At 45.0% G+C, this 24161-nt stretch overlaps 1 protein-coding gene across 1 annotated transcript; it reads right to left on the reverse strand.

Moving 5' to 3' along the window:
• Positions 1–5886: 5886 nt before the first annotated feature.
• KCNV2 (potassium voltage-gated channel modifier subfamily V member 2) lies at positions 5887–16883 on the reverse strand. Its single transcript, XM_045504996.2, has 2 exons — positions 15483–16883; positions 5887–6168 (listed from the first exon to the last, which is right to left on the reverse strand). The coding sequence occupies exons 1-2, from the start codon at positions 16881–16883 to the stop codon at positions 5887–5889; spliced, it is 1683 nt and encodes a 560-aa protein (XP_045360952.2).
• Positions 16884–24161: the final 7278 nt, after the last annotated feature.

A 24161-nucleotide genomic window follows, 5' to 3' on the forward strand; every position in this document is an offset into this window, starting at 1 on the left:
TTACAAAATCTTCATAGATATTAAGGGTAGCATGGTCATAGTCTGCCCAGGTTTTCTGGATTTATGGGGAAGTCCTTCAAAAAGAACAGTGTACTAGGAGACGGCTGAGACTAATTTCTAGTCTCACTTCCTCATTTTTAAAGTCTGAGCACATGCCAAGATGGCAAACAGGTCTTGAGTGTCAACTTTGACAGATTTGTGTTGGCTGCTGGAGAACTGCAATGAGAAGGCTTTCCAATGGGAAAGAGTAAAGTGATTGATTAACACTGTCTGCTGTGGGCATAGGCGGGTAGGGGGGTGGGCAGGCAGCATGAGAAACAGATGTTTGCCATCTCTGGGCATTTCTCTGAATTTCTTTGGGTTTCAGTTATATCTTACAAAACCAGGTTAATAAAAACTTGTGTGAGTAAAGGTAGTAAGTAGACCGGCCAGGATGGCTTCTTGATATCTTCAAAGGACACCAAAATGTCTGTTCCTAGCTGCATGTATTCCAGCTAATTTTATGCACGTTGTTCCGTAATGTAGTCATGAAAATCCATTTGTATGTTTGGGATGGGGCTGGGGAAAGGAACTCAACAGACTGAGTCATTGCAAATTGCTCCTAAGGACAGCAGAGCTGGAGGCCTTTGCTGGGAAGGAGGAGGCATTCACTGGCAGTTAGGGAAGCCAGTCATCACCACCCTACCACACGTCGGTGAGCTGGATGTGCTTCCTGGTCTAAGTTCCAGGGCTCTGTTTCTCAGTCTGGGGTTATATGTTGGGCAGGTATGAATCCTCAGATAAACATGCCTCGTCTTTTCAGTGGTGATGTGGGGAATATGAGCAGTATATTTTTCTTAAGGTAGGCAGGGTGTGTTAGTCAGGATCCAAATGGAAAATAGATGACATACTCAAAGGGTTTAATTGAAAAGATTTTAATAAAGATTCTGTTAAAAGATATACTGAAGCATATTAACAATTATAACTGTTTATTTGAGAAAAAATCTTTTTGATTTGAGCAGTGCCAAGCCAGAAGTGGTTAGGAGCCTTCCACCAACAGGAGCTAGAGCAAAGACTTTTATAGAGAAAAGACAGAAGCCGAACAAGGAAATGATTTGGTTGCATATAGCTTAAGCACTCGCCTTATTTGGGAAAGACTAGTGGGCTGTTTATGATTGGTTGCCTTTAGATTTTGATTTTTTAATGTTGAGACATTTACCAGGCTTAGGTTTGGGTTTGCATACAGAGGCCGATAAAGTATTAGAACCAACTCAGCCTAGTATCCTCCTTGTACAGTTTGACAGTCTGTTTACAGAGGTGTGGGCAGGGTTAAAGGAACCTTCGAGGGGTGATGAGATGCTCAGGGATCGGCAGCAGCAAGAAGTTCTGACCACTTGTAGGCCCTCAGGGTGGGGGCTGGAACCCATTAAATGATCCTTTTACACTTTTTTGTTTTGTTGTGCCTGCTTTAGAAAATTTTATCTTCTTTTCTCTTTAACAAAGGAGGCCATTCAGCCCATTTATGTGACAACCTCTGCTTCCAGTGCTCTCCGTGTTGTCCTGGAAGCCCGTCCCAGCTTCCGGGCCAGAATGGGGGTTGTCCTTCTTTCTGCTTCTCTTGGTACCACTCTTCCACAAAAAGCCAAACACCCCTCGACCTCAGAGCAATGCCCCCATGAGGGCATAAGAAGAAAGGCCTGCAACTGTACTGCCAAACATGTGGCCATTTAAATTGAAAATGGAATTAATTATTCACTCATCTGTCGATGGACACTTAGGTTGCTTCCGTATCTTGGCTATTGTAAATAGTGCTGCTATGAGCATTGGGGTGCTTACATCGTTTTGAAGTAGTGTTTTTTGTTTTCTTTGGATAAATACCTAGGAGTAGAATTGCAGGGTAGTATGGTAGTTCTATTTTTAATTTTTCGAGGAAACTCCATACTGTTTTCCATAGTGACTGTACCAATTTACATTCCCACCAACAGTGCACAAGGGTTCCCTTTATCCTCATCCTCGCCAGCACTTGTTATCTCTTGCCTTTTTGATGAGCGCCATTCTGACAGGTGTGAGATGATATCTCACTATGGTATATACATAGAGTGGAATATTACTCAGCCATAAAAAGAATGCTGTTTTTTCCTTTGTGAACATGGATGGACCTAGAAGGTCTAGTGAAATGAGTTAGACAGAGAAAGACAAATACTATATGCTTTCACTTACTTATGGAATCTAAAAAATAAAACAAATGAACAAATATAACAAAGCAGAAACAGACTCACAGATACAGAGAACAAACTAGTGGTTACCAGTGGGGAGAGGGGTGGGTGGAGGGTAAAGTAAGTGATTAGGATTCAGAGGTACAAACTACTAGGTATAAAATAAATACATTAGAGGGATGCAATGTACAGCACAGGGAATATAATCTATTTTATAATAATTTTGTATAGAGTACAATCTATAAAAATATCAAATTACTGCATTGTACATCCAAAGCTAACATAATATTATAAGTCACCTATGCTAGACTAAATAAAATTTAAAATTTAGGTCCTGAGTCACAGTAGCCACATTTCAAGTGCTCAATGGCCACACGTGGCTGGTGGCTATTGTATTAGACAGTGTTTCCATCATCACAGACAGTTTTGTTGGACAGACTGGTCTAGATTCTTGTGCACATCCCTGGAAGGCTAGGGGGCTGGCAACCGGGTTCAGAAACTGTCCTCATCCCTGGAATCCTCTCTTTGATGACAGGTGGCTCTCTCTGGGCTTGTACAGTTTCCCTCTACAGCCAGCAAAAGGTCATGATGATGATGATTGCAGCCACATTTATTTAGTTCTCAGCATGTACCAAACAGCGTGCTAGGGGTTTTAAATACATTCTGTCTTTTAATTACTACCACAACCCTGGAAGACACTATTATTATCTCCCCTTTAACAGTGCAGAAACTGAGGCTCAGAGAAATTAAGTGACCACGCAACTCTTAGGTTATACCATATGAAACTGCCAGTATTCATCTGTTTTGGATGAAAGCAGCAATTTTATGTGGTTCAACCTCAGAGTGAATGGCAGCGCTGGATTTTGAACCCGGCTCCCAAGACCTGTGGCTAAGCCTCTGTAAGTGACCACCTCGAAACTGGCTTCCTAGGGCTGTTGAAGGATTGAGTGAAATAATGTTGGTTCTGTGCCTGGTGTACAGTGGGGCTCATGAAATGTTACTTCTTTTTAACTTGGTCAGTCTCACTGTCTTGGGAGGCAGAGCACAGCTGTCTGAGCGGGTGGGGCCAGTGAGACGGGGAGGAGGGGGCCACTGCCATTGACCACATCTCCTCCCAGGGTCTTGGAAAAGTTCATCTTCCTCCCCAAGACCTCCCTGACCCTTCCCTCCACTGGTCCCCACCCCTCTCTCTTGGGGAGATTCTTCTGATCGGGAGGTCACAGTCATTTTCTCTAGGCCTTGAGCAGAGGAGGGGTGATGGACACTGGCCCTTTCTGTTCCCTGTGCCCTCAACAGCCCAGAAAGGTACATTTCATCAACAAACCCCTCCCAGGGAGACTCAGAACGAGCTAGAAGGTTAGAAGTAGGTGGGAAGGGGTGGCTGCTGCTCTGAGCGTGTCAGGTGTTTCTGTAAGCTGTGCTCCCGCCCTCCTGCACGCTGTGACTCTGTTTTCATGCTTATTCCTGGAGAGGAGCCTGATCTGAAGTTCCTCCCTCTTTTCTTGGCAAGAAGGGAGGGAGGTCCCCCTTGGCTGAGGGGCCTGATGTTTGGGTGGGGTTTTAGGACTTGGAGGTAATTTCTATCCACTTGAGGAACCTCTGTCTCTCAAAATCAATAATACTGGGTTGCCAGATTGATTTAGCAAATAAAGCTACAGGATGCCCAGTTAAATTTGAATTGCAGGTAAGCAATATATAAGTTTTTAGTAGAGGTATATACCATGCAATGTTTGGAATATACTTCTACTAAAAAATATTTGTTGTTTATCTGAAATTCAAATTTTCCTGGGCATTCTGTTTTATCTAGTGGCCTTCCAATAGTAGGGCTTCTGTCCATCCTTTAGATCCCAGGTCACTTATAATGACATAAAGGATGCTCAGGACTCGGAGGGAGGCAGATCTAGATCTAGTTTTGCCAGGTGCACCCGACTTTCATACTCACAGCTCCTGGTGGGAGGGTCAGAGTGAGTGAGTTAGACCCCTGGTCCTCCAGATGTGCTCCCTGGACCAGCGGCATCAGCATCCCCTGGCACCTGGTAGAAATGCAAAGCTGTAGGCCCACCCTGGACCTCCAGAATCAGACAGTCTGGGGCTAGGGCCCGCAGTCTGCTTAACAGGCCCTCGACTTGCTGCTGATGCAGTCTGAGAACCAGAAGTCTAGACTTCTGTCAAGAGCCGTGGGGATCAGGCAGACCTGGGCTTGAAGCCCAACCCCACCATTTCCTGGTTGTCTGAACTTGCCCGATTACTTACCTTCTCTGAGCCTATTTCTTCCTAAATAAGAAAGGAATCTAATACCTTATTTAGGGATGGATGAAGGATCAAGTCAAGTCATAGAGCACAGCCCATCATGCCTGTCAGTGTGAGAGTGCACACAGTGACTTCTCTTACTTTTAAGACACAAGGGTAGATTCACTCATGCCCTGAGATAAATTTGGTGGTCAGAATGGCAAGCCCCTAGTTACAGGGGCAATCTCTGTTCAGTTCAAAAGTGCCTTTAATTCCCAGGACTTCAATTTCTAATAGTCCTATGGAAGGAGGAAGGAATTAAGAGGAGAAGGGGTCAGGGAGAGAAAGGACCTGTGCTCTGTAGGAATTGGTTTTCTAACCCACAGATGGTGCCCAAAGCTGAGGGCCATGTCCATTTAATTCCTTTTGCTTAGCCCAGAACAGTTGTCCAAAAGGCAGTGTCTTTTGGTTTGTTTTGTTTTTCATGAAAAAGAGAGGGACAGGAGGCTCTGAGAGGTGAAGATATGGGAGGCTCTTGTCAGGAGAGGGGAGTGAACACCCTGGGCATGTCATGTCCAAGGGCACCCATATCAAGTCTAGACCAGGGGTTCTCAACTTTGGCACTATTGACAATTGGGGTCAGATAATTCTTTGTGATAGGGCTGTCCTGTGCATGTTTAGCAGAATCCCAGGCCTCTACCTACCAGTGCCAGTAGCCCCTCTCATCTTCTGTCACAGTGGTGACAATCAAAACCATCTCTAGACATTGCCAAATGTCCTGGGGCAAGGGAAAGGGGGTGGACAAATCTCCCTGAGTTGAGAACCACCAGTCAACAATCTACCACATGATACCTACTCAAACAGTTTTAATGGCTACCATTTATTGAGCATTCACAAGTGTTATCTCCAATCCCTATGCTCATATCATAAGGAAGGCTTTTAAACTCTTCATTTATCAAGAAACTGAGGCTCAGGCAATCAAAGTAACTGGCCCCCAAATCGTACAGCTGGTAGACCTGGGCTTCTGACTGAGGTGGGTCTAACTCCAAAGCTCATACAGTTTCTGCTGCAACACTCCCTCCTTCTGGACAATTCAGAATGTTCTTTTCTTTCAATCAAAGGAATTCTTCTCAAGTCAACTCAAGTCCCAAAATATTTATTGAGAAGCCATGAGAAGCTACAAAAGAAATCTAAGAGGTTGCTCCTCTTAAGGAGTTTGCTGTATCAGTGTCACTGGGAAAGCCAGAATCGTACACAACGCCGTTGGTTAAAGAGTAATATGAGGCAGTCTGAGTTTGGGCCAAAATGAACATTTTCAGAGGTAGACCTTTGTGAACTGAATGCCTCTTGTGTGTGTGTCTCCTTCATGGGTCCTTTCACTGTCAAACCTGATAATATAAAAGGAAGGTGGATTGAAGCCTTGAAGTCCATGGCACCAACCAGCCACATGTCCTAAGAAATATTAATTATTTGGCCTTGGGGTGGGCTGTGGGTTGCTTCTAGCCAAGCACTCAGCCATCTTCTTTCTGGCTCTCTGCATGAACTCCACGTTCCCCCTTTCCCGTCGTATGGCGGTGTACTCGTATGCCTTGAGCTTGCTGTAGTAGTCGGAGAACTTGTTGTAGAGGATGGAAATGGGCATCCCATTGAGGATGATCCCGAAAGCAATGCAGAGGAAGGCAAAGAGCCTGCCCAGGTGGGTCTCGGGGTACACGTCCCCATAGCCCACGGTGGAGATGCTCACCTGTGCGGGAAGGAAGGAAGAGTGGAATTGTTAGCCTCCAGAGGGAGGAGAGGAAAGGGAGAGAACCAGGCAGGGCGGGGTCGCCTGTCTCCCAGAGGGTGAATGTGGGTCGTGTAACAGCTCCCCGTGGAGCCAGCTTTAGGAGGTACCAGAAAGTTTGCCTGCCAGACCTGTGTCATGGAAGGAACACGAGCTTTGGAGCTGAAAGACTTGGGTTTAAATCCTGACGATCACTGATCAGTTTTCTTATATACAATTCAGGGGAGAGAATCCCTGCTTTAGAGGGTTGTTGTGAGGAGCACAGACGATGACGTGTGGGAAGTTCCTGGCATAGAATAGGCTCCGTCAATGAAGATCTGTGCCTCCCTTCAGCGGGACCCACCTTTAGGACGGGGTCCCTGGGTTTGCCTACATGACGTGTGTGCTGAAGAGAGCTTGGGCTTAGAACCAGGCAGACCTGGGTTCAAGTCCTGACTCTGATCCGTCCCAGCTGAGTGACCCTGGGCAAAACATTCAGAGTCTCTAAGCCCTGGTTCCTGCAACTAAAACAGGAGGGTAATACCTAACTCTCAAGAGTCCCATGAAGACTAAGTAAGAAAATGATTATAAAGCACTTAACACAGTATGAGGCACACAAAAGGCACTACACAGGCTCTTCTGTGGTCCTTCTCTCATCCCTAAAATAGAGGCAATTGTAATACTTCCCAGAGTTGTTATGTAGTTCAAATGAGGTCTTTCATACGAAGGTGCTTTAATTGCAAATGTCTGGAGAAACACACTCATTATTTTGCGAAGGGACTTTTGTAAGACATCACCGACCAAAAATATGTTCACCCTGCATGAAATTCTTCCCATCACTGTCGTCACACTGCTTTAAATTCCACTAATTAGAGATTTATTTAGGTTAACAAGCTTCTGTTTTAAAACGCAGATACCCATGGGACTAGTTATCAGCAGTGCAGCCAGAGAAAACCTGGGAAAACCTCCTGGGGCCTGTTTTGTTTTATGCCTCATGTACTAAGACTCCCTTTGGTCCCCAGACTATTGGCAAAATTACTAGAAGCCTTTTAGACAGGGCTGTTGATCACAGTTGGAAAAAGTGTGCATTGCACAACTCCAGGGGGCAATGTTGGCTTCACTGGTTTGTGTCGTGGTTACACAATTTTCCAGCAGATGGTTATAAAATGTAGAGTCACCCTGTTGATCTGTACTGAGACAGCTTTTAACTTAGAAATGTAAATTTTTGTTTCAATGATGTAAAGGTTAGTTTGAACTTAGAGTGTGATTGATTAGTTAGAAAAAAAAGGGAGAAGTGGGCCAGCTGGGCAAATCTGGTGGAGCTGATAAGAACCAGGGCTCCACCCAGCCCATAAAGAGGGGAAGGTTGCAGTTCCTCTGGGGGCGGGAGATGCACCGCCTCTCACTGCTCCACCTCTGGGCAGAGGCCTGCTGAGGGGTGGGCTGCCCCTTCGCACGGTGGAAAAATACAAGCAAGCATCTCAGAGAGGCGGATGGGGTAGGCGAGGTTAAGGAAGCAGGTGTAGCACTAGGCCTCGTGGGTCTGAATCTACTTCCCAGCTGTGGGATCTGGGAAAGTCACCTAAATTCTCTCTGCCTGAGTTTTTAGTTTTGAAAGGTGGGAAGAATAATAGTACATACCTCATAGGGGTGTTCTGGGAATGGAAGGGGAGTGCCGGGTGCAGGGTGTGTGCAGGGTAGTGTGAAGTTCTTATGCTTCTTAGACCCATGGGCTGTAGAAAGATGCTCCTCCCTGGCTCCTGCCCAATGCTGTGTTGGGGAGGCTGGGTGGGACCCTCTGTCTCCAGTAGAGAATCTCCTTTTCCCACCTCCTGGACCACAGTGGGCTGAGAAGCAGTAATACAATGAGACTGTGGGCTAATCTAAAGAAAGGGAAAAAAAGACTGCAGTGTGTGTGTGTGTGTGTGTGTGTGTTTCTTGCCACTGGCCCCGTTGCAAGTAAAAGAACCACAGTCAGATCTCTGTCCAGGTGTAGGAACTGAGCAACAGCTTTCATATGTCACTAACACAGTCACTCCCACTCTGGATGAACGTTCAGCCTGTCTGCTTTCCCTGAAGGAGGTTTAAAGGGAATTTGGATATAAGGGTGAGTGACCAGAAGGGGCAGTTTTAGAACAGGCAGCATCCATGAAAGGCCAAAGCAAAGGCTTTGGTGTAAACCAGCCCCTCAAGGGTCTGAGACTACAGGTGTGGGGGCAAGGTGGGAGACTGGAGGATACAGAGAAAAGAAAATAATTGAGACAAAGCACCTAATTTAAATTTAAACTTTTGCTTAGTCCCCACATCAGCTTTCTTCCCTCCCAACCCAATTTCATCTTTTTTTTTTTTTTTTGGCTGAACTTTGAGTGAGAAGTCAAAAGCAAAGAGAACTGGCTTAAGGAAGATTAAATATTTGATGTGCATAATATGGTCTAAATATTTTTGTATGCCTTGGATCTCTATTTTTAGAGAAAAGATCTCTTCTGCTAGGAGACTCTGTGTGACTGATTCTGAAGAGTTTGTGCAAAATGCATAGCTAATTTATGCACTGTCTATTTTGTGGATAATTTGACTCAACCAGTGATCTGCTGCTTGCTCCTTGGCTCCAGAAGAATGCAGGATTCCTTGGCTTATGGAAACTTTCTCTCCATGTTCCACAGGCCAAATCATTTCTCCCTGGATGACCATTAAAAATTGAAGGCCCCAGGATGACCCAAGTGACCTCACAGAGTGAGTTCTCACATTAGCAGGAGCTGGGTTTGGAAATGTGACCAAAATGTCTGCAATCCATTTTAATATCCTGAAAAAACTGACTGGCTCAGCTACTCTATAAACTGGAAACTTACCATTCTGTTGAAAACTTACATATTTTCCCTACTTGTTGGGTCCCAAAAGCTGGAATGTAATCTTTCCCCAGCAGTTCACCCACTAATCAGCAAATCCTAGCCTGCTACACATTACAAGGAGGACAAGCATCCAGTTTTTCTCTGAAACTTTACAATAACTATGCTTGAATTTCTCCTTAAGCAAGGAATGTCTGTTTCCCACATAATGACCTAGGCCTAGATTAACTCTTAGCACCCAGCAATCCATGCAGCTAGGAATTAGGATCCCAGGGAATAAAACTGATTTTTTAAAATAATTAACATCTTTTCTTAGTTTGCCCAAAGAATTTGAGGTGGCAAAGACTAACATGTTCTGGCTAAAATTATTACAAACTTCAATGCATGTTGTCATTTAAAGGATTTAGCTTCAAAGGTTATACCTCACCTCCCATGCTGCTGTCACTACAAATATTTTAGGAACCCCTCTTTTGGATTATAATCTGCATGGACAATTCAGTGGCATGACCTTCAAACAAGTGTTCTTAGCCACCTTGAGGGTTAACTCTAGGTGCCAATCTTTAACTCAAGGGTCTTGACTCTTTAAAAATATTGAATCCGCCCTCAAAAAGGTAAAGATTTAGCACCATTACAAAGAAGCAAATGGACATGTCACAGGCTCTGAAGATAATTCCCCAGTGGAATTCCAAGAATGTTTTGATCATTGGAGGCACTGTTAGAATGAGGTCATGGGTGATCACCTTGAGGAGAACCACCAGCCTCATCTGTATGTTCAAGTTCTGACGTGTATGTAAATTTGTACAATAAGGGGCGGGTGTGCAGAAGCTAAGGAATCTACTCATCTGCCTCTAGAAAGGTACTCAATGATGATGATGCCCTCCACATCCTCAGCTTACCTGGTACTTCTCCCTTCCCCACACAGGTCTGGCACGTCCCCTTCAAGTTGGCCAACAGGAGGAGGGTAGTTTAAAGAGATAAGAGAGGACCACCCCAAAGTCAGGAGTCCCCCACACCAAAAGTCATTCAAGTGCTTAAGAGGCTTTGCCCTGTTTATGGGTCCTGTGCTATTTCTGAAGGAGCTAGGAGAATGGTAATGCCTTCTCTGTGCGACATTTAGCCGTTATCTCTCAGCCCCCAGCGCCACATCCTTCTGTGTTCTTTTCTGTAATTCAGTGGCTGGGGGGGTGGGGGGGGTGGATGCAAACTACATTTCCCAGAATCCCTTGCCTGTCGTCTCCTGGTGATGTTCTGCCGATGAGAGACACGGTTGGGAGACTAGAAGATGGAATGAGGAAGTAAGGGTCTCTCTTCCTGCTGGTTTTTCTCATCATCCTTCAAGGACAGTGGACAGCTCAGGCATCTTTTGGCACACCCAGCACCAACCTCATGGTGCCATCTTAGGGATCTCTGCCGCAGCCTCGCAGAGGCTCCTTCTCTGTACTTCTAGCTTCCGGAAACTCTACCTTCTCCCATTTGTTCCCCAGTTCTGAGGCCAACACTGTTTCCCACAGTGACCAATCTTTCGGTTATCTCAGTTTCCCCTCATTGCTCTTCCAGCCTATGTATCTATATCCCTGTATCAAATTCCCTCTGTTTAAAATCTCATTTTGGGGGTGGGGGTGGGGTGGGGGGTATAGCTCACTGGTAGAGCATGTGCTTTGTGGTCCTGAGTTCAGTCCTCAGTGCCTCCATTAAAAAAAAAAAAAAAAATCCCACTTTTTGTTTTCTGTTTTCCTGATTGCCCTTCCAAATGGGTCTTCTCAAAGCAAAGAAGCAATCGATCAAATCAAATAAATCTCAGTGATCTTGTAAGTGCCCCCTATCTGCAAGGAAATGATAAACGTTAGGAAAACAAAGACAGGAGCAAAGTCTCTGGGCCACAGTTCTCTGATGCCTCACCTGGAGATAAATTTTCTTTTTGAAGAGTGTTGGTTAGCTTTTGAAGGAATGAGTTAATGAAATAATTTCCTGTTTGGTTTCTGTAGCTTTAACTCATCCTGGAAAGCTCAGAAGGAAGTGGTCTGTTGACCAGTCCAGTTGCCCTTTTCTCCTTAAAAATACAGCCACAACAGAGGCCAACGATTACAGCTCCATCACAGAGCTAGTTGTTCTTGCTGAGCTGGCCACGCATTTCCCACATTCAGGCAAGCCGGGGAGCCCCGACATGGCTGGAGCGGCTCCAGGCAGGAGGCTGTTTATCTGGACACTCAGAAGCAATCCCAGGATGGAGCAGCTGACCCTGCTGTGTGTCTCACAGTCTCTCTCTTCCTCAGCAGAGAAGGAATCACTTGTTTTATTTTCCCCCAAATGAATCTAGAAGCAAAGGTTATTGCTTCCATGTGATAAAGACTATCAACTAGTCAGATATGGTAGCTTCTATTTACTGCAGATCTAGTACAGGCTGGTGTTTTACATATGTTTCCTATTACATTAGTGCTTACAAATGACCTCCATTTGACAGACGGGTAGGACGGGTCTATCTTATATCCTAACGCATGAGCATTTGCAGACATGAGTGTCCACCAGGGGTTTGTTCTGCAGCTGTCGGAGAATTTACAATAATGAAAATTACTGTATTTGTCTTTAAAACCCTGAGTTGAATTACAGAGGAAGGTTACAGGATCCTTGGCAGATCCGGGGTTGTCTGAAAGCGCTGGAAACACATGGAGGGGTGGGTTAGAGAATCTGTCCCTAATGTGCGTGAATAGACCACAAGGGATTCAGCACTAGAGCAGGGCAAGAAAAAATCAATCCTGTTTTCCTTTACCTCATCTTTACATTTGCCATGTGTGAGTGTTTGTTTTCTGAAGTGCCTAATATATTTGAGCAGTAATATCTTATTGCAGTAGGATGACTGTATTACTGGACCCAGTTCTTTATATGTGCCTGTCTCCAAGCTCTTTGCCATATAACTGTGCAGTGCTTTCCTACAGGGAGTGGGCTAACCTGCTTTGCCCTTTGACTCTGCGTTTGGCCTTGTGACTTGCTTTGGCCAGCACGTTGTGCAGATGACATGAACAGAAGCTTATCTGTGCTTGCATAATTGGGCTAGCACTGTCTCTCTCTCCCTCTCTCTCTCTCTCTCTCTCTCTCTCTCTCTCTCTCTCTGTCTCCCTCCCTCCCGTCCTTGGCTACTGCCATGGATATATGCCTGCTAGAGGATGAAAGATCCAGTCTCCCTCTTCATCCCAGCTGCCAGCCACCTGACCATCAGACTGTGATGTGAGTGACTGACACCAGCCCAAATGAGAAGAACCTTGTAGTTGAAACCAGCCTGAATTGCTGACCTGCAAACTCATAAGCTAAATAATTGCTTGATATTTTAAGCCATTGAGTTTTGGGGTGGTTTGCCATGCATCATTATTATGTGAATAAATACCTTAAAACTTAGGAATAACTAAATATACATTTATCATGGGTGTGTGTTCAAAAAAAAATTTTTAATGGAGGTACCAGGGATTGAAGCTGGGACCCCATGCATGCTAAACATGCACACTACCACTGAGCTATACCCACTCCCCCGAATTTTTTAAAATTATGAGGTGGATGCTTAATAAAATGCTTGGGGAACATTGGAGCAGTTACTTGTAGGATTCTCCTTCTCAGATTCTCATGTCTGTTTAGTCATGTCTCTCTTGATGAGTTCTGTCTCATCATTCAGATTTAAAGCTCAGTGTCATCTTCTCCAAGAAGGCCTCTCTGACCAATCTATTCAAGGTAGATTCTGCCACACAGGCCTCTCTCTAACCTGTTATTCTGTACAAGACACACCAGTATCTGAAATTATTTATTATCTTCCTCCATTAGAATGTAAACTCCCTGAGGGACAGAATTTCACCCGCTCCCCAGTCACTCAGGATCCCTCATGCTTAGGATACAACTTAACACACTGGGAGTGCTCAGCAAAATCTTACTCAGTGAATGAAGAAGATGGATTTTTGTGGGTTACACGAAGAATTGGTCCTAATACATTGCATCTGTTTAGCTTGCATCTGCATAAGGGAGCAAGATATTTTTTGTCTGGATCATTTTGACAGTGTTGTTTTCTCTTTGCTTTATTGAAAACAAGGGCCCTTAGAACACAATATGCAAAGTCATCAGAAATACACAGAAGAGTTTATTGGGTTAATAACATAGTGGTCCTGGGGAAGAGAGCCGTCCTCAGATGTTCAAGGGGAACTGCTATTTTGTTTTCACAGGTTGGTTTAGAAACGAATACAGGTTATCCGTCCTTCATCTAATCCATGATGATTTTTACATATAAATAATTCTCAGAGAATGAAATGGATGAAGGCAATCGGTAAAAGTTAAGGTTGGCAAGTCGTAGGTTGAAATGTGCAAATTTTGTTCTGTGACAGCAGCGCTTGACAGAGGTAGTGACCACAAAAGAAAACTCACGTTGGTAAAAGCAGTAACTGGTAAAATTTGTTATAGAGAAAAACTGAATGGTGGTTTAATTTTTATTGTAAAATCTAAAGAAAGCACTGATGATGAGTAAAATAATTTTAGTTAATTTAAATTACTTTATTTAATTTAAATTACTTTATTTAATTAATACTTAGTTAATATAAAAATGGGATAATTTGAGAGTGTTAACTGTCATTATACATAAAACAGATCAAGAAATTAAAGGGGCTCAATAGGCATTCACTTCAGGAAAAATTTTTGAAAAGAAACATCCATTATTAGCAACAGAATTCTTATCAAAAATTGTATATTAATATATAAAAGGTAAAAAAAATTGTGTATTAAAAATATAGCATCAAAGAGTCCACTAGCTCCAGCGGACACACGCTAGCCTTCGAAGATATTTGGACGCAGGGAAACTTGACTCTAAAACCAGGTGTGATGTCAGCATGTGGATTTTCTCCTTTCCCTCCCTGCTCTCCTCACCTCCAGAGCAAATGTCATTTGCTGGGGACAGATTATCCTTCATCAGCTCCATCGGTACACGTGGTTTATCTGCTATGGGGATGACCTTTCGTGGGTTGGAATATGATCAGAGGAGCAGCACGAGGCTGGCTCGTTTGGAAGAGCCTAATGTCATCCTGTCACTGAAGAAAGTTCACAAATCCTATTGTGCACAGGAGGGCTCTGCTGGCCAGGGAAGCAAGGCTCACTGAATTGTAGAACTCTCCGCCCTCCCCTTTTAGAGGTGAGGAAACTGAGGACAGGGAGTAAGGGGCTGAGGTTTCACACTTAATAATGTAGGCCCACAGTTAATTATTGGCAGATCTGGGACTAGACCCTAAATCTAAATCTTCCATCCCACTATGCCACACTATTAGTAGTGGCGCCGGCTAGCTTCGTGTCAGAACTTCGCACCAGACTGTGGGTTCTAACATACCCAGTGTTAATGTTGCAAATACCTGCTTTCTAACATGGGAAAAACAGACTGTATTTGCTTAATGCCTTTAAAGGCATTACAAATAATCTACTTTTAAAAAATAAGGAAACCATACACCCAGTTCTTTCCTCTGCACAAACGTGCGCTTATTCATTGACCTGAGAAGGCCCAGTCAGCATTTCCGGGATTCAGGGCCTTTCCAGGGATTTAGCCGAGCATATCAGAAATGCAGACATTTAAGTGGCATAAATTGTTATAAACAAGCAAATACTGAAGAAAACACTGACAAAAATAACTAAAACATGAACTTCAAATTAGGTGAGGCATGCATAAAAACTGCAGCTTGAGAGAGGCAGTGCTGTAGTGTAGAAAGGGCATAGATTTTTGCAGTCGGACAGGCTTGGGTTTCAGTCCTCACTTTGGTACCTTTAGCTGTGTGTCTACACTCAAACTCTCTGCATCTCAATTCCTCTGTCTGTAAAATGGAACAATAAAGCCGGGTCCTGAAAGAATTTTAGTGACAACAGAGCAAGTTTCAGTGTTAGATGCTCAGATTCAGCTAGAAGCGGTAGGATTTCAGTTAACACTGACGCTACTGAGATAAGTCTCATTTCCTGCCCTTCAAAATTTGAAGCTACTTCTAACTTTTCCTCTTTAAAAAATTAGTGATTATAACCACCTCACATAGTTGTGATGCTGAAATAAGATAAGCTTTATAAACCACTTAGGACAATAGGTGTTCAATAACTAACAAGTAACAACAAGAATGATGATGGTGAAGATTCTCATGAAGGTGAACAAGGACTCCTCAAAATCAGCCTTTCATGGGGATTAAGATTTAATCCAGACTTGGAGATTCCTAGGACCATGTCAAATTTCTTGGACTCTGTCTTTCTTACTGGATTATGTCTTTCTAATCTTTCAACATCCAGCCCTGTTTTTGTTAGCCGAGGCCAGAGAAGGAATGGAGAAAGCAAGGGCCATTATACAAGGCAGGGGAAGATCGGGGAACAAAGAGAAGTAGGTGGCATAACCCAGGAACGGGAGGGCCTTCTTCTTAAGGGCTGGGGAAGAGGGTGGGAAAGTCCTCGGGCAGTGGTACTCACCGCAGCCCACCACCAGGCATGGGGGATGCTGGTGAAGTTGGTGCCACGCACGTCGTGCTCCACGGAGTACACGGCTGCGGCGAAGGTTAAGATGCCCATGGTGATGAAGAGCATGAGGCAGCCCACCTGCTGGTAGCACTGGCGCAGCGTGAAGCCGAAGGCGCGCAGGCCGGTGGAGTGGCGCGCCAGCTTCAGGATGCGGAAGATGCGCATGAGGCGCATGACGCGCAGCACCTGGCCCACCTTGCCCACGCGGCCCACGGTCTCGAGGTCGTGCTCCCGCGGCGAGCCCTTGCCCCGCAGCTGGTCCTCGCTCGTGAAGCACTCAAGCAGCAGCTGCAGGTAGAGCGGCAGGATGGCCACCAGGTCCACCAGGTTGAGGGCGCTGCGCGCGAAGCGCCGCAGATCAGGGGTGGAGGCGAGGCGCAGCAGGAACTCGAGCGTGAAGAAGGCCATGCACAGCATCTCCACGTGCTCCAGGAAGGGCCGCGGGTAGCCGCCGCCCGCGCCCTGCTCCGCGTGCTGCTGCATCTCCTCCACCGTGTTGAGCGCCAGCGCCACGACCGAGATGAGCACGAAAAGGCTGGAGGCCACCCCGATGGCCTTGGCGGCCACCGACGAGAAGGGCTTCTCCATGAGGTTCCAGAGGCGGCGCCGCTGTGGCCCGTAGAAGCGCATGTCTCGGAAGAGCTCCTCGGCCTCCTCGGCCTGGGCCTGGGCGCGCAGCTCGCGCTGGATCTTGAGCTGCTCGCTCAGCTCGTCGCGCCGCTCCTCGAAGCAGATGCGGCAGCAGCGCGGGGTGTACTTGAGCCGCACGCCCCAGTAGCCCAGTTCCTCCAGGAAGCTGCGCGGGCACAGCTCGTCGCGCACCAGCAGCACCCCGGACGCGTAGAAGTTGTAGATGAGCTGGAAGACCTCCGGGTCGCGGTCGAAGAAGTACTCGTCCGTCTGCGCCTCATAATCGTCGCATAGGCCCAGCTGGCGGCTGCGGCTGGTGGAGGTGGCCAGGCGGCCCAGGCGCGTCTTGGGGTAGCAGGCCAGCTCGGTGTAGTCCAGGTGGTAGCTGTGGCCACCCACGTTCACGTTCAGTGTGGACGACACGATCGGTGCGTCGCTGCGGCCTTCCGCTTGGTCGGTGGTGGCCTCCTCTGGCTGCTGGTCCTCCTGGGCCGGGTCGTCCTTCCACTGCTCCTCCTCCTCCCCATCCTCGTCCTCCTCGATGTAGTAGTTATAGTTGCCCTCGATCCACGGTGGGATGCTGGCCTGGGAGCCCGAGCGGGCCCCCACAGAGCAGATGCTCCTGCGGTGTTGGCTGCCCCCCTCTTGGGCTGCATCTTCACTCTCGGGGGTGTTCCAGGACCTGTACCCCCAAGACCGCCTCCTTTCGGTCTGTTTCAGCATGGCCGCAGGAGGTGGACCCCTAATTTGCCTGCTGGGTGTGATACGGTCCCTAGCCTGCTCACTGCCGCTGGGAGATGGATGGCATGCACTTCACTGGCTTGGCCTGGGTGGGTGGACCTGGGGTCCCCAGCATTGCCCTCAGAGCTGCTCCTCCTGGGGCCCTGGGCAGCCCGGGCAGCCCAGCCAGCCCAGCAGGCAGGGTCTGAAGGCAGATGCAGACGGCTGTTGACTGCTCTTAATCTTGCTGGTAGGGAAGAAGCAAGTGTTAGGAGGGATTTAGAGCCTCTTAGTCTGTTTCCTCCCCCTCTCCTTCCACTCTCTGACGTAGAGGATGATTATCTGGTCTTAAATCTGTAGATAACCAGGTGGCAGAGATTATTGCTAATAAAGATGTCAGCCAGCCCTGCCCTTAGGAAGTGCTCGGTGTCCCGTGGGCTAAGATGAAATCAGCTGAATTAGCTATAGAATGGAGATACCTGTGTTGACGCTTAACTGTTGAAACTGTAGCCTCTGCCCTAGGTAAACCCACCATGAACCGGGACAGAAGTAGGAACAGGATGCTTCCAGTGGACTTCCTGACAAGTCACTTTTTGTCTTAGTGTATCTTTTTAGATCACAGAAGATCTTGAATGATGTTTTTCTTAACCAGTCACATGATCACATTTTTTCCCCACCTGTATTCTCCTTAGCAGCACTGCTCTGGAGTCCAGTCTGATCTTTGTTGGTCTCAGTTTCTCTCTCTCTCTGCCTCTGTCTCTCTCTCCCTCCTTTTTATTAAAGGATAAGACATGTTTCAAGGTAGAATCCCAGGACTGGTGGGTAGATGTTCTTAGGGTCTTGCGGCCCCGCTCAGCTGCTGTATCAGGTGGCCAGACGTCCTTCCAAGGAAAAGATCTCCGTCACTCTTCAAGACATCACTTAAAAAAGAGCCTCCCACCGTGTGTAAGGCACTGTGCTAGATGTTGGAGATAGAAGCTTGATAGAGACATAGTTGCAGCCTTCAAGTGGCTCATGGTTTTGTAGGTGAGATAAATACATATGCAAACACACAAAAAAGTGAGCACAAAATATAGGGGTAGCAGAGAAGAGGAAGAGATTTGTTTTGAGCAGGGAATTTGTTACTGAATTCAACTGATTTTGAAAAGCTGATACATGTTCATGATAAAATATTCAGAAGGTACCAAGATTCATTACAGTAGAAAGCTTGTCTGTCTCCTGACCTCAACTTCTGGATACCGGGTGGACCTCTGGGGTTTTGGTTATCCTTCCAGCAAGCAAAAACCTCTCTCCATTTGTCATCTCACTAGCTCTTTATTACTAACGCAGATCATAGTGTACTCTTCAGTTGGCTGTTTTCCAGTATTTTCATATCTGGACATCAGTATCTGCCTCATTTTGAAAATAGCCACTTAGTAGCCCCACAGTGACAGAATTCGGGTTGTTTTCTGCTTTGCTATTATCAACAATGGTGCGATGAATAACCTTACACTCACACCACTCGACCTGTGTTAGGATGCATGAGGGATAAATTGCTAGAGGTGGAACTGCGAGGTCACAGACCACATGTTTGTCATTTTGGTTATGCTGCCAGACTTCCTTCACGGACGCTTTACCAGTTAGTGACTCACCATCAGCGTAGGAGATGGCACTGTCACACTTCTGGAGCTCTGCCCATTTTATGGATGAAAAAGTGATGTGTGGGTTAATTTTCATTTATATGTCTCTTGTTACAAATGCAGTTGAGCGTCTTCTCACGTGACGAAGAGCTGCTGTGTTTCTTTCTCTATTTTTCCATTGAGTTGTTGATATTTTCTTACTGACTTGCAGGAGACCTTTATATATTATGAAAACAGATCCTTTGCCAATGATATGAATTACAGATATCTTTCCTGTTATTCTTTGGTGAGATTTTTTTTCCTCCATGTAAAATATTTATTTTATGACTTCTAGCTGTTACGTCATATTAGAAAAGTCTTTGCCTCTCTGTGATTCTTGAAAAAAGTTACTTCTTAAGTTTTACTTTTCACCTGTAAGGACTTGATCCGTCAGGAATTAATTTTGGCGTAAAGAGTGAAGTAGAGATGCGACTTTATTTTCCAGGTTTTTATCCAGCTGTTCTAATGTATGAATTGAAGAATCGGTCCTTCCCTCTCTGATTTGTAGCGTTCTCCTCATCAAGCAGTTCAGCTTCACTGTGCTTCAGAGGTGTCGGGACAGGTTACCGTTGCTGCAGGGTCTGCACCTGGTGGAAGAGCACTGGCTGATGGTGTTCAGTTCCCAACGGGGCTCAGATCTACAAGCTTGCAAGAAAGCCTCCAGCCAGAAGGGGAACTAGTATTATCCATACATTATCGATGCTGTTTCTCCAGACACACACTTGGCCGTTTTCCAGTGCCATCTCTTCTTTAGATGGTGCCAAGCACTGATGCCCAGAGTCACTTTTTTCCTTCAGAATGAATTGTATGATCATAAAAGGGAACGTATCACTATTTTGAGATTTTCAGTTTCCTCTCTTTCTATTGAAATCATGCACTGCTTTTCACCTAAACCTTTAGGACTCTCACAGCTTTTGCACTTAAAAGTGCAGAATCAGTCATGTTTATAAGGCATCTCAGCAACAAGCCACAAACAGCACAACCGTGCAGTAGACTGAGGAGTGCTGCCTTGATGGACCACGCTTAGGTGACGGCCACTCCCCACAGGTGTGTGTTGGTGTGGCCACGTGGCTTGGATTTTGCTCTGATATATGTGTACGTAAGTGCAGTGGTAGATGAGCGTCCATGTGTGGGGACACTTCCTAACAAAGAGAACTATCCAGTCAGGTAATGGATTTGTTCTTCAGCTGGTCAGCTCCTCCTCCCTGAATGTGTTTAAGGATCTGTAGGGCATGGGCAAGGGGACACCTTCGTGGATGGGAAGGCGGACTGGCTGATCTTTGAGCCCCCGTCTGCCTTGAGAGTCCTAAGATTCTACATCTTTGCTTGTTGTCTACATTTGTCTACAATTCCCTTCTGTTCTCCTCCCCTCAAGTTCTTGTTCTAAATAAGTCAGCTCAGACATCACCTTCTCTTTCAGCATCCTTCTCTGGTGTCTCTCTATTTCCCCAGGATGGGCTAGCTGCCTCTTCTCAGTGTTCTCATTTCAGATACCACACAACTAGCACTAACTTACAAGATGAGGCACTTATTTGAACTATGAGTGATGTAAAAAACTTCCCATTATAAAAGTTGTCTAAGTGCATTAAAGAGGAATTTAAAAATGGAAACCAGAATACTAATAATCAACATATTAATAATAACATGCCCAGATACGATACTTGCATAATGTTTTTAACAACCTATCACCTGGGTGCTATTATTATCCCTATTTTACATAGGAAGCTGAGACACAGCAGAGTTAAGTGACTTACCCAAGGAGGTGCAGATAGTACATGGTGGAGCTGGGTTTCGCTCCAGACTAAACATCATGCTGTCAGATAGCATCTACAGAACGCCACCTATAATGTCACTATCAAAAGGCAATCACTATCAATATTTTAACTTACCTCCTTCCATTTAATTATATGTACATTTAACATGGTTATGGTTCATATTGGATATAAAATTATGTATCCTGCCTTTTTTCATTTAACATTTTAACATAGGATTTTTTGATATTTGAAAAAAAGCATTCTGTAAATATTATTTTAAATGGCTATAAAATACTCTGTATTATAAATGTACCCTCTATACCTTAACCTAATATCTTTTATTGAAATACATATTCTTCAGTATTCCACTGTAACAAGTAATGATGTGATGAAGGTCTTTATGTTTGGAAGGGTTTTGTGTGTGTGTGTGTGTGTGTGTGTGTGTGTGTGTGTGTGTGTGTTTGTATTCTGGGTTATACCGTGAGATAATTTTGCAAGATTTTTTAGGTCGTTCTCTTTCCATTTACAGCCTTCCCATGGGCTGTTCCTGCTGTTCAGGACTCTTTCTCCACACCACCCTGTCTCCTCTCCTCCCGGCTGACTTCTGTTTATCATTTAATAGATGGAAGGCTGTCTCTTCTCGTCCTCCCCTCCAGGGTAGCCTTCCTTAATCACCTAAGGCCGAAGTCAGCTCCCCTCACCTGTGCTCTGCCACGTCTTTTCTTTGCCTGTCACAGCACTTCTCACGAAAGCTTACCTGCCTATAAATCAGACAAGACTCTAAGTTCCAGAAGGGCTGGCCAGTGTCTACTCTGTTCACTGTTTTTCCCCAGGATCCAGACCAGTGCCTGGAATAGAGCAGGCACTCAAAAGACCCTAGCTGCAAGATGGAGCTACTTCAGGTACACTGCCAACCTGCTTTCCAGTTTGCCTCACTGTACACCCTTACCAGTAAAATACGCGAGTGTCTCTTTCAAAGTAGCTTAGCTAGGACGTCGTGACTATTATTGTCATTTGTTAATTAATAGGTGAAAATGCCATTCCATTTTTGTTTGAATGAACTCTACATTACTTATTCATTTATTTGTTCTTCCCTAGCCTTTAACATCTTTGAAGGTAAAGAAAATCTTGTCTCTGTGGTCCCAGCACCAAGTAGTGTCTGGTATGTAGCAGATCAAAAAAATGTGTGGGTATATATCTGGAAGGGATAAGCAAAATCTTTCTGTGTTACTTCTTACAACTGCATGTGAATCTAGGATTATCTCAAAAGAAAATGTTGAAAAATTGTATTGCTCTTTACTGACATAGCCTCAAGCCCTACTTTGAAGGGAAAGAAAACTAGTGAGCTCTGAGGATCAGTGGCTGGGAGTCTCATTTCCCTGGTGCCAGAGGTTTGTTGGCAGCAAGTTACTACAGGAAGAACATTGGAGTTCAAACAGACTTGATTTTGCATTCTGGTTTCAAAGCACTGGGCAAGTTACCTAACCTCTTTTCATCTCTGTTTTCTCACCTGTAAAATGGGTTGCTGGAGGACTTCCTGTTAACCTAAAAAGATAATGCCCCTTGACTTTTTCTTCCATTGGTCTGCCTTTGCCCAAAGCGTGGCATGCAGTACTCATCAAAACATAGTCATTTCTCCCTCATCCAGCCATCTCCTACCCCAGTTCCTGATTATACATCTGCAACACAAGAAATTCACTTACAGCTCCTGCAGTTTCTCAGCATAGAAATAACTGTCATATTCACAATCCACCATTAAAATGAATTTCTTTATGTTAAGGTAGCACTGACTAACGGAACTTTCTGTATTAGTAGAAATAGTATCTATGGCTCAAAACATGACTAGTGCTGCTGAAGGACAGAATTTTGAATTTTATTTAGTTTTAATTAATTTGTTTTTCAATTTAAATTGTCACTTGTGGCTAGTGGCTACAGTGTTAGACAGGGCAGTGTTAAGACATTATCTGTGTCTGAATCAGACTCTAAATATGCAGAGCCCCAAGGAGCAATGAACTTTTATGACACTAACCCCATAGTCGTAAGGAGTTTGCCAGCAGAAACTGGCCGACCACATCCAAGGCTGAAAGGAAATGAGACAGGGAGGAACTAATTTTGAGAGGAGTGACTGGAACGATGGGATGGGGTGGAGAAGTCTGAGTCGGTGGAGGACAGGCTTGGAGGTGGGGCATTTCAGCACAGATTCAGATTCGAGGTGACTTAGGAAGAGAGTGGTTGGTACTAAAGGGAGAGACTGAGGCAAATGGTCAGAAGAGCAGGATTGCAGAATACAAACACTTTGGCAAATTTACCCAGACTTAGTCCTGAAAGGCAGAAAGAGAGAGAGGATGAGAAATTTATTATTTACTTGGGACACTGAGTTTCCTTTAAGACCTTTGAAGTCCCTGTCAGTAAATGACTAAGATTGTAATTGTCTAGTGGGAGGTTGAGATGAGGATCTGGATGATTAATACCCAAGCCAAGACAAAGAAATTACGAAAAACAACAATCTCCCCAACTTCCAATAAAGCAAAACATAACTTGTTTTTTAACGCCTCAGTAAGCCTGGTGAATTTCTTCCAATAATTGAATTATTGAGGTATTTGTTCTCTTCCTCTTTAAACGTACTTGTCTCGTCACAGGTGAAACGTGGAATGAAGGGGAACAGTGATTGATTGTAAAGTGTCTTAGTTGAAATTCTTGTTGCCCAAATTAAAGTCGTTTGTGATTTTGGAAAAAGGAAGAGTGAGTGATGGGGAGAAATCTGTAACTAAGCATTCTTTTCATCAATGTCTTGTAATCAGGCTTATATCTGGAGGGTGCACCGACTTTCCCAAAGCACATCCATCCTCTTTAATTCCCTCTTTAAAGATGAAGGACTCGGCTGATGTTAGTGAGCGGCAGGCAGAGCTGGATCTGGAATCTGGGACTCATCTCCCTGCCACGCTGGGCGCTTTCCTCTCCCCTGCAGTTCAGCAGCAGATCGTGCAGCCCTAATGACATGGCTCTTCCTTAGAAGAGCTCCACTTGGATATGTGATCTACATTTATTGTTTCTCCTAAACATACATAGACAGTCTTTCAACTTGGTTCTTTTTGTTCCTTGTGCCCCAGCAGATGCAACAGCAGATCTTGCCATCTCTTCTGCCATTTTGGAAGTGGATGCAACCCAGTTCAACATAAAGTATAAACACATGTACCGTGTATAAGCTATGCTGCTTTCAAGCTGGGAGTGACCTAGTGGTCATCTAGTCCCACTGCTCACATCAGAGATAAGAAAATAGAGGTGACAGATAAATCAGGCACTTGCCCAGGGTCTCATAGATGGGTGAGTTAGTACATGCCTGACTCCAGAACCCTGTTCTAACACCAGGCTGGTGCCCCTTCCCCCAAACGTGACACTGTTTCAATATCACTGCAGCATATATTCACTTTGAGGTTGTGTTTATGTGGAACAAGCAAATTATAGATCTGGAAGAAATGTTTTTGAATAATCTAAATCTCAGACCCTGGCAATTAATAAGTCACTTATCCAAATTAATTGCCCTCAGTGATCTTAATTCCATGGACCATTTCTCAGTCCTCCATTTTGTTTTAAGTAAGCAGTCACAGTTGTATTTCACACATCTCCCCAAAACGATTTGTTTTCTTCTGCCCAGACCACAATGTTGTTTAATTTCCATGGCAGAGTAGACCCAGTTGAGCTTTAAAAAAAATTTAGCCTTGTATAATCTGATTCTGCATCTCACTGTCTTTGGTTTTCCAAGGTTCTCTCTGGTTGCTGTCTCTCTGTGTCTGTTTCTGCTCCCTTTACTCTGAGCAAAGAGTCTCTCTGACCAGGTCTCCAGAAGAGCAGAAATGAGACACTGAACA

This window comes from Camelus bactrianus, chromosome 4, assembly GCF_048773025.1.
Source record: "Camelus bactrianus isolate YW-2024 breed Bactrian camel chromosome 4, ASM4877302v1, whole genome shotgun sequence".
NCBI lineage: Eukaryota > Metazoa > Chordata > Mammalia > Artiodactyla > Camelidae > Camelus > Camelus bactrianus.